This window comes from Podarcis bocagei (assembly GCF_964188305.1).
Source record: "Podarcis bocagei genome assembly, chromosome: Z".
Lineage (NCBI taxonomy): Eukaryota > Metazoa > Chordata > Lepidosauria > Squamata > Lacertidae > Podarcis > Podarcis bocagei.
The window spans coordinates 42,779,581-42,790,094 of NC_138140.1; the positions used below are offsets into that span (position 1 = coordinate 42,779,581).

Consider the following 10,514-nt stretch of genomic DNA (forward strand, 5'->3'; position numbering starts at 1 on the left):
CAACTGTATATAATACTAATTTACCATCAAGATACCATGTAAGGCAAAAATCCTGCTGAACTCTTCCTTCCACCCCAGCCAGCAAGGTCAGAGAAAATGGGAGCTGTCGTATCTCAACACCCAGGAATATAGGCTCCCCACTGCTGATAGGAAGATGAGGTCAGTGTTCCAAGACTGTTTCTACAAGATGTAACCATCCACAGTGGATTAAGACAGCTTGATTGAGGAGGATTAACTACCCCCAGAAGAATTTGCCATAATAAAAATAGTGATAGGTATCTTCCCTTCAATAATTTATTTACAAGTAATTGAAAAATGTACAGTTTCTTACATGGGTTACTTGTGCAAAGTTGAACAGATCAATGTACACAGAAGACACTGGTAGAGCAGACAAGCACACTGACAGTCTCCTCTCACACTGCTGCCTACGGTAGCCAAAATGTTTGAACTTTGCTTTACAAAAACGATTTGCAAAGGCAGAACTTGTAAAACTGCACAGGGAAAGAAAAAATGAAGCATACAGTAGTAGCACTTTTGACCTTGCTACTTTTTTCAACAACATAACAGTAGCTTCTTGATATCTTCTCAAGAGCAGTTTGGATGAAAATTATTTAAGGGAAATAAAAGTTTTTTTGAAGCACTTTGGTTTTTCCTCATTCTCTGTCCTCTTTTACCATTAGTAAAGTTATTGTCCGCCCCTGTCCCATAACCATGTTCAAAAGCTTCGAAAAACAACTAAACAGAGCCCTACAGAAAGGATACCTAGCACTTAACCTTGAATATGTTACCATACACAATGATAGATCGCTTTGCACATGACCCATAGAGCAGACTGCAACCCCCTTCTCTCCTCCCACCCCCGAGCTTGACATAATAGTCCATTTCTCAATTTCATCTCAATTCCAAATACTTTCATCACATTGCTAAATGGAAAAAAAAACCAGGGGGAAGATAAAGCAGCAGGGAAATCTAGTTCTTCACACAGTACTTACAGATGCACTGAAGCTGATAGCAGCAGTTAAAATGCTAGCACTTGAATCATACTTAAAAATGTATACTGTATATAAATATCCCTTTTTTTAAAATCAAGCTACACGTAAGCATCACTGTGTATAACACAATTACACTTAAAAGCTTAGTGTCCACTACAGAAATGCACAATGCTGCCCTAAGACTGGAGATGGTAGATCACAGACAGTGGAATTCAGCCTTAAGTAATTCTTTCACAAGTAACCCAAGTACGGTACATTTGACCTCAAAGAGGGAGGGGAGGGGGTGCTTTCTGATGTCCAAGGAGAAAGAAGCTTCAGCAAGGGTGGGTGGCAACAGCACAACAGCTATTTTGCTTTTCAAAGTAAATGCAGTGATGCTAGGAGGAGGAGGAGGAGGAGGATGACTCAGACACTTCATACATATATTTTCCTCATCAGAGTGTTCATTTGCATCATCCAGGGTCAACAGTCACGCCAACTTTGTTCTACTATTGCAGAAACCCGTTTTTCATATTCCCGCTTATTCTCTTGGTATAGTTGAGCTGCCTGGCTGTTTGCTGGACTGTTTGGATTAGGCTCATCCAGTAAAGACTGTTTGTGGGGGGAGAGAAAAGAAAAGATGAATCAGACGTCATAATGAGGTTTCACACAATGCAAGCAAAGTGATTAATGTAGCAAAAGATGCCGTGCATATTAGGTACATCTCTTGACTATTTCAAGCCCGCTGCTTAGCTTGCACCTATCCCATTGCTTTTAACACAATGACATGGACTCTGCACAGGTACTACTTGCATGATTAACAATTATCTTTGTTTCGACAGCAAAGCTTAATGTGCACAGCGAGCCACTTCTTTAAGCAGGACTAGACTCAGAATCAACTCCGATGCACTGCTCTTCCATCATTCTAATGGAGAATGGGGGGACAGGGCTTTTGGTCTGCCAGCAGTCATCTTGCATTGGCCTCAGGCAAGACTTTGATGGTGAATGACAGAAGTGTAAAAAGCAAAGGGAGAAGAAAGTACGTTCTGAACTGTAAGAATACAGCTCTGCTACACCAAATACACCTAAAAACACAATGATACAAAAATAGACTAAATATAATTACCACCACTAGAAAAAGATGCAATGCTTTTTAAATGTATAGCTGTTTCAGTTTGTGAAACCATTTTATTGATCTTTTTAAGTACACTTGTGAATACAGTGGATAATAATCACTGAGAAATAAATACACATTTCTATACTTTCACAAACCAATTTACAGAAATAAAGAGATGGGTCATAAATAATGATGATGGAATCCCATGGCAGATAGAGGTTTCCACCTTAGTTATTACACTTCTTCAAACTGTATTAGCAAGGTCATCAGTAGCCCTGATGTTACCTGTATGGATGTTAAGATGGATGACACATCATAGGTAGGACTCCAACGGTTCTGAAGAATATCCAGACATATACTACCATCTGCATAGACTGCAAAAGGAAATTAATGAGTTTCATAACAAGAATCAGTGCCTTCAAGTTTCTCTTGCTATGTTGTCACTCCCAGCTAATTATCAACATTTCCTGCATAACTATCTTAAGCTGCCCATAGAACAAGCATCTGGCAGCTTGTGCCTCAAATACCTGATTTCAACAAGTTATGGAACAGGCCCCTGGTGAAATGAATTTTTAAAGTTCACCTTGTTTCCACCAACACTTCCTCCTTTATAACCTCACAACTCTGATTATTAAAAAGTTCACAGCATGGCATTTCAAGAAAAGATTTAAAGAGCAGTAATGTGTCTCCTTTCAAAGATCTATGCAAGTCACCCTAGTGACAGCATGTACCCCATTGCCTAATGTGAACTTTCCAACGTAGGATTTAAAATTCTTCATAAAGTGGGGAAGATATAAATGCGAGATGACAAAATCATGTTAAAAAAAGCCATTAAAAACTCATTTACAAAAGCATCAGCAGCTGTAGGAGTGCTACAAATTTAAATTGGGTGCACTTGGTTAGTGACCACAAGAAAAGTTTCTTCATGCTTCCATCAGAAGTCATATAACCAAAACAGAATCAGCAGACAAGAACTAGGATTATAAGGAATCCTAAAACTGAGCAAGTATTGCTATGAAGTAGATCTGGTTTTATTTAAATATGTTCCCCTTGCCTTTAAAAATTAAAGAACCCTACACCTTTGTGATCAAGGAAGTCACTGAGGGAAATAATCTGATTGCACTAGAAACTTGAGAGGCCAGGTAGGGTTGAACTCAGCAACAATTAGCATATGGACACACACACACACACACACACACACACACACTCCAAAATTCCCTGCAACTATCAGTATCAGGTCCACCTCTGTGACCACTACTGCAGTTAAGAAACAAATCGCTTCATTTTAGGTGGTACATACCATTTGGATGAAACATTTTAGACACAAATCTAACAGTAGGTGGCTTGTTTGGATATTCTTCTGTGAATTCTATGGTAAGCTTGAAAGTTCCTGCAATGGGGAGAGGCAAGTTATAAGTATCTTGTTCACAAATGGAAACTCCCTGTTCCCATTGGTCTCAAGTGCAGAAGCACCAACCATTTCACAGAATTCTCTTGGTACATGAGATTCAAAGATTAGTCCACCTTTCCTCAGCCAAATGGCTTTAGGAAGCTCACAGCCAAAGCGTTACTGTTTATGTAGCACCGCAAATGTGAACAGCACATTACAGAGTACAATTAGAAAGTCTCCTGCTCCATGGCTTATATGATCTGACACGGAGAAAGCAGCAGCGCTAAAAAGAGGAAGATGTTGTTTATTTCAGTTACGTGTACCCAGGCCTAGTTACAGTACGACATGGGACCTAAGGAGTTGTGCCAAAGCCATCAAGGAAAAGGTGGGTTCTGAGGGATTTGAAGGAAGACAGGAGTTCTAGATGGCAGTTCTAAGCGTAAGCGGCACCAAGGATAGAGTGGGTCAAAGGAAGCTACAGATCTTGAGATGGCTGAGAGCAGGGAGGTGGAGTAGAAAAGAGCAGGAATATGTTGGGGTGTTAAGAGAAGGCAAGGCCATGAAGGGTTCCGATGTGGAAGGTATGTTGGATCAAGGGAAGGGCAAGAAAACAATGTGCAAATTTAAGAAAGACCACTATGTGATCAGAATAACTAGGGATGTGAATGCTGCTGGTAGAAAAGTGCTAGAAAGAGGACTGAGAAGGCCACAATAGTCAAGGTGAGAGGGCATGATACAGTTTTCATCCAAGGGATATATTTGTAACATTCCCTATTTATGGAGACAGCCATCCTTCATGTACCCCAATACACGGGTTATGAAAGATATGATGCTTCTGAACATGTACGCTAAACAGACTTTGTTTATACGAGTAGCTTCAAGAAAGTTCTTAAGTAAAGGGTACTATTTACACAGTAAGCCTAGTCACCACTTCAAAGCAAAGTGCTTAACTGCAGCTGTCTTATCTTCCAACCAAAGTTTTTCTTCTCCCACACACCTATCCCCTTTCTAGAAAGGGTGGCTGATGGGGGGGAGGAGGAGGACTTGGCATCATTCTCTCTCTGAAACATTTAAATTATACTGAGAGGCCAGGGAGAGATTGCAAACAGTTGAATCTTGTCTTCTGAGCTACACTGATCCATGAAATTCTGATGTGGAATCCTAAGACTGATTAACAATTTGATCACATCACCCTTCTGCCCATTGAAAATGTTTTGTTTTGTTTTAATACTTACCATCTTCAAATGGGGTTCCCTCAGGCCTGAAAGAGGAGAGAGAATGTCAGCATCTTACATTTGGCTTAGTGAAGTTAGTTCATTATTAAACTGGCACTCAGCCTTTACAAAATGCCATGTAGTTTAATCCGTGCCCAGAACAGAAACAGGAGTCAGAATGAGCAAGGCTTAAGGGCTTTAGAACAAGAAACAAAGTTTTAGCAGTTTCACAATTTCTACACCTGGGTAGTTTTACTTGTGTAAAGTAAAACTGACACCCATTCCCATGCTGCTGCCACCTCTAATTCTATTCTCAACCTAGAAACTATCCAGGACAAATTGTGGGGGTGCCATACCCAAAGTCTCCATAGCACTGTTTCATTTTAAAATGGCAGAGCTAAGGATGCTGAACGCTTGCCGCTGCTCACTGTCCCCAACTCCAGTTTTGCTGGTATTTTTAAATTCAATATAGCAGCAGCGCAAGGGTTGTGCATGGCTCGGAGCTGATGGCAACCAATTTGCCACAGGTAACTGGACATATACTCAGAAAATACTTCCTCTCCTGAATAAAAGAACACAACGCTCAGTGGATTTTGGGTTTTTGCTCAATTTGCTGACCAACCTGAAGATTTCTAGCTATTGTTAATATATATAACACATTACAGAGCAATATAAGAGAAAGATCCCTGCCCTGAGGAATGCAGCCTAAATTCTTTTGGGGAAGGCAGAGATAAATGAAACGAGAAGAATATGAACAAAACAGTCCCACATAGAATCACAAAATTGTAGAGCTGGAAGGGACCCTGAGTATCATCTAGTTCTACCCCCTGCAATGCAGGAATATGCAGCTTTCCCTTGCGGGGATTGAACCTGCAACCCTCACATTATCAGCACCATGCTCTAACCAACTGAGCTATGCACTACTGAAGCACAGTTTCTGCAGGGAATAAAATGAAAGAACAATACTTCTAAAGGCATGAAAGATACTTCCTACCCCAATATAGTGTTTCCCTAGCCTTTAAGGCAAGGCAAGCTTAGTATCCCATGCAGAAAATAAGGATGTGTATTGGAGGGGGGGGGGAAATCATTCAACCAGCTCTTGACTACCCTCGATGGAGGTCACTTGAGGAGCTTTGGCACAGGCTCTACCTAAGTGGCTTTGTTACTTCAGAAGGCAGAAACAGCACCTACTCCTTGGACAATCTTACAGCATGTGGTGGTTGCTAAATAGGAGTGAGTGAGCAAGGAAGTTCCCTGGATATGAGAAGAAAAGAATACTTGCTGAAAATTTGGGGCAGGAATCAGCTCCACCACCACAAAAACAGGCTGAAGGGGGAGAGTTTCACTGCAGCTTTGCAAACTTGCATAATACGGTTGGATACAGAGGTGGCAGTGTTTTTCTATCTAGCAGAGGGAACAATTCCTCAGAAGCTTGTTGTGGAGTTTCTCAATTAAAAGATCAGTAATGACATAGAAACTGCGCTCAGAAGGTTTGCCCAGCACTACTGACTTTTCCCTGCAAAGTGCAGCCAAGGAAGCACATTCATTACACTCCTCAGTTTACTCTCAGTATATGGGAACAGTAAAGTTCGGTCAGTGCTTTATTGATTTGAGTCTCCAACCTAAAGCAAACTCTAGAATCCTCTACAGTGAACAGCAGTTCCTTAGCAGAAAAGTATCCCTCTGAATGCTGCTGGGGGCAAGGACCTGAACTAGATGTCAAATTGTTCCTCAGCCACAAAACTCACAGAGGATGTTTACTAATTTTATTTATTAAATTTCTATACCACCCTTCATTCGAGGATCACTGGGTGGTTTACAATATAAAATGCCTACACAGAAACAAACAAAAATAACAACCACCACCCCATATTTCTTAGGCCAGTTACAGCTACTCTCTCACCCTAACTTACAAAAGTTCACTACAAGCTAGCAAGACATGATAGCCAACAGTTGTTTCTAGTAGCCTGGCTTGCTTGCTTTCTGCACCACAAAAAGTAATGTATATCCCTTGCATAACAGAAAATAGGGCTATAGGGAGGAGCAATGTTTCTACTGCATGCTTTTAACAACCCTTTATTTCTATACCAAGGTGGAAACATCCCTCCAGATGTTGTGAGACTCCATTAGCCCCAGCCAACATGGCCCATATTCAGGTATGATGGGAGTTGTAGTCCAGCAACAGCTAGAGGCAGTGTTCGAAACTCCCATTATTCTAGGCACATTTTGCAACAGGGAACTTCATTAGCGCAAGCAGTTTCTGAGCTCTGGGAGCAGAACTGCGCCTAAGATTTCAGATTAAAACTGCAGATTAAAACTGCCTTCCCACTTCCAGCTACTCTCCGAAGACTGGCGAAAAGACCCTCTTAAGAATATTAAGGGGGTGGCCAGAGGAAGGACTAGACAATGGGGAAATGAACACATTATTTTAGTTGCAGTTCATTCATTTTCAGCTTTGTATTTTTGTTATAAAAATGCACACCTAGAAGTTCCATTGCAGCACCTATAACCTAGGTTTAAGGTGCCATTTAGCTCCCAGCTTTCATATTTCGTTTCTAACACTGGCTAGAGGAGCACAGGTTTCCCATTCCTTTCCCAGACCAAGGCACTGAAAGTGCTCCAATATAAACATGAAACCTGCAGTCTTGTGACCCTGCACTGCCAGCAGCTTTTTAAAAATAAAAACATTGCGCCTGGTGGGGTATATAGGGAGTTTTGCTTTGCTTGTCAACAAAATTAAGATTCCTGGTCACCACTGGCAACAATATTTCCACACCAACCCCAAGTAATCTACTTACAGGTCTGTCACAAGGATAATAGGGAGAGCGATGGAATGACAACCATGTGTACATTCTAAAGCTCCTTAGAGCAGGGGGTGCCAACATGGTGCTCATGAGTACACATGTGCCTGCAGAGGCCTCCGCTGGAGCCCACAAGGTCCTCTTCTGCCCCCAGCAGAAATTGTGCAAATGGATGAAATGGTTGTGAGCACCACACACATCACAGCCTATTCTATTGGGCAGAATGGAATGCTTTTTTCAAGTCTATTTGTCCACAGGCCCAGAAAGGTTGGTGATCACTGCCTTACAGGAAGAGATTTTTTTTAAAAAAATTATGGCTAACGCCAGATCTAGTATTTGGAAACTCTCTCACATACCTCTCAGCCTGGATATATAGCCTTTTAGCACTGTTGTGCAGATTAAAAACCAACACCACCTGCCCTCCTTGTACAAAGAGCAAAATACGATTAAGAAAAATAGCCGCTAAACTGTCATCCCTGCAGAACCACACAGAATCCTAACCTCCTTGGACAAAGAGCAAGATATGACAATGATAATCATTAAAGCAATAACTATAGCAACACAAACACCCCACCCTCAGCATATTGGAAGGAGAGGAGCAAGATGCAACTACCAGCACAATAATAGCAATTACAATTCCTACACTTGCATTTTGATATATGCTGCAAGCCGCCCAGAATGGCTGGGGAAATACAGCCAGATGGGTGGGGTATAATGATGATGATACTATCACTATCATCATCATCATCATCATCATCATTCTCTTCTTCATGGGATACAAGCTGTTGTGTTCTAATATAATAATAATTACAGCTATTATTCCTATGTTTGGGAATAAATTTATGCATATGCCTATGTTTGTGAAAAACAGATCAGTGACATCTTGATCCCTTGAAGGTGCAGCAAGGCTTGGGAGTTAACATGAATAAGTACTACTAGTAGTAAACTGTATTATTAGTATTTATTTATTCAATTTCTATACCATCCATCATCTGAGGCTCACAGAGCTGTTTACAATATAAAATACAAACATAATAACATAGCAACAAACAAGAACAAGAACACACACCTCCCAAAAAACCCACTCACATAAGCAATTTAAAAGGCCACAGACTGCTTAATTATCCAAAGGGCTGGGAAAAGAGGAATATTTTTGCCTGGCACCTAAAGATGTGGAACAAAAGCACCAGGCAAGCCTCCCTAGAGAGAGCAATCCACAAAAGTGGGGCCACCACAGAAAAGGCTCGTTTGCATGTTTCCACCCTCCGGACTTTTCCTAGAGGTGGGCACATGAAGAAGGACCTCAGGTGATGGATGACTGCAGAGTCCAGATCAGTTCACATGGGGAGAGGCAGAACTGGAAGTATCTCAGTTATCTCACAGAATAATAAGAGTTGGAAGGAACCTTGAGGACCATGTAGTCCAACCCTATGCAATGCAGGGATATGCACCTGCCCCTCACAGGGATATTGTAGTCCTGAACCATTTTAAGGTTCTATAGGTCAAAACCAGCAATTTGAATGAAACCAACTGGCAGCGAAGAGTCAGACCAGGATCGGTGTCATAGGCTCAAACCCTTTTGCAACCTGGCCCTTGAATTCTGCACCAGCTGTCTTCAGAAACCATCTTCAGAGAAAGGTAGGACAGGTTAAATTTCTAGCTCTATTTTTTCTTCTTCTGCCCGTCCCGGTCCCTCTCCCCAATGTTTACCCTGAAAGGGGGGGAGAGGCCACTTGCAGGTGGGAGGAGAGGGTCTGCCTACTCACCCGAAAATAACCGCGTTCCACACCATGATGTTGTTCTCAGAGGGAGCCCCGCTGACTCCCGCCGGGGGGTCCTCCTGAAGCCTGTTTTCGGAGGGAAAGGGACAAGGGACAACAGCAGCTCAGTGGCAGGAGTGACAGCGCCGCCTTCCCACCCAGCCTGCGCAAACTGCGTAGCGCCCCCCCCCCGTTCTACGGGCGCCCTTCGCTCGCCTTGCGCAAGTAGCGCAACACTGCCCACTACGCTAGCGGCGCAGCGCTCCCTCCGCCGCCGCCATGTTTGATCACCTCACCACCTTCCTCGCTCTCCTGCCCGCTCCCCCACTTCGGAAAACCGTCCCTCCGCCGCGCTTACCTCTTGAAGTCCCGCATGAGGCGCCTCCGGGCGGGCGTGGACATCGCGGGGTCGCGGTTATAAATCACTCATACACACCAGCCCCACCGGCCCCCCAGGGAAGGCGGGACGGCGGAGGCGAGAGAGCGGGGCGAGGGCGGCGGCTGGCGAGACTCCGAGCGGTAGCCGCCTCTACCACTTCAACAAAGCGCAGGGGGGAGAGAGAGAGACACACAAACAACGCGGCCCTAACTACGGCGGCGGAGGCTGCCGGGCAATACCGGGCAGCACCACTGCCGTTGCGAGGGGCGGCGCTCCGCGGGGCCGAGTCAGCTCGGGCTGTACCACTGCGCAGGCAACAGGGGGAGCGAGGGGTTGAGCTGGGATGCTGCGGCTTGTGGCGCGGGGGCGATACCACCAGAGGGAGGATGAAAGAAAGAGTGGGCGGTGACGTAAAGCGAAGGATTCTGGGCGATACCAAATGGAAGAGGCAGGCGGGGGTGGAAGCCGCCCCGGTGTGCAGCATAAGCCAACTATTAGGTACCTGTGTAGGCTCCCTCTCCTCCTCATTGGTGCGCAAGGGACTGGGAGCCGCGCCTCTGGGCGGGGCAGTTGTTTAGGATTACAGCATTAGGGGGTCTGATCCTGCACACGGCCGCTGGGATGTAAGCGCCACAATTGTTCGAGGGAACATGTTCTCGAATAAGGAAAGGTGACTAAGGAATGGAGCATTTGTGCTGCCATATGTCGCTCGCAGTGGCGTAGCGTGGGGGGGTGCAGGGGGGGCCGGCCGCACCGGGCGCAACATCTGGGGGTTAGGATTAGGGGGCGCAAATCCACGGGTTAGGGGGCGCAAATTACTTGCCCCGGGTGCTGACAACCCACGCTACGCCACTGGTCGCTCGGGTTCTCACTAGCTCATTG

The 10,514-nt window shown here is 44.2% G+C and overlaps 1 protein-coding gene and 1 long non-coding RNA gene across 2 annotated transcripts in view; both read right to left on the reverse strand.

The window, feature by feature from the left end:
- LOC308578607 overlaps positions 1 to 10,514 on the reverse strand; it is a 135,494-nt gene that overhangs the window by 94,138 nt on the left and 30,842 nt on the right. The gene's annotated exons all lie outside the window — the stretch shown is intronic.
- On the reverse strand, positions 281 to 9,995 carry UBE2A (ubiquitin conjugating enzyme E2 A). Its single transcript, XM_081179095.1, has 6 exons — positions 9,612 to 9,995; positions 9,260 to 9,340; positions 4,714 to 4,739; positions 3,389 to 3,478; positions 2,374 to 2,462; positions 281 to 1,583 (listed from the first exon to the last, which is right to left on the reverse strand). The coding sequence occupies exons 1-6, from the start codon at positions 9,653 to 9,655 to the stop codon at positions 1,455 to 1,457; spliced, it is 459 nt and encodes a 152-aa protein (XP_081035221.1). The 5' UTR covers positions 9,656 to 9,995; the 3' UTR covers positions 281 to 1,454.

What these genes read in the sequence shown, in the direction of transcription:
- UBE2A (XM_081179095.1), bottom strand. Translation starts at nt 9,655, where the DNA reads ATGTCCACGCCCGCCCGGAGGCGCCTCATGCGGGACTTCAAGAG. An exon ending in CTCATGCGGGACTTCAAGAG is followed by an intron (nt 9,341 to 9,611) that starts GTAAGCGCGGCG and finishes CTCCGAAAACAG; the next exon opens with GCTTCAGGAGGACCCCCCGG. An exon ending in TGGAACGCGGTTATTTTCGG is followed by an intron (nt 4,740 to 9,259) that starts GTGAGTAGGCAG and finishes CTCCTCTTTCAG; the next exon opens with GCCTGAGGGAACCCCATTTG.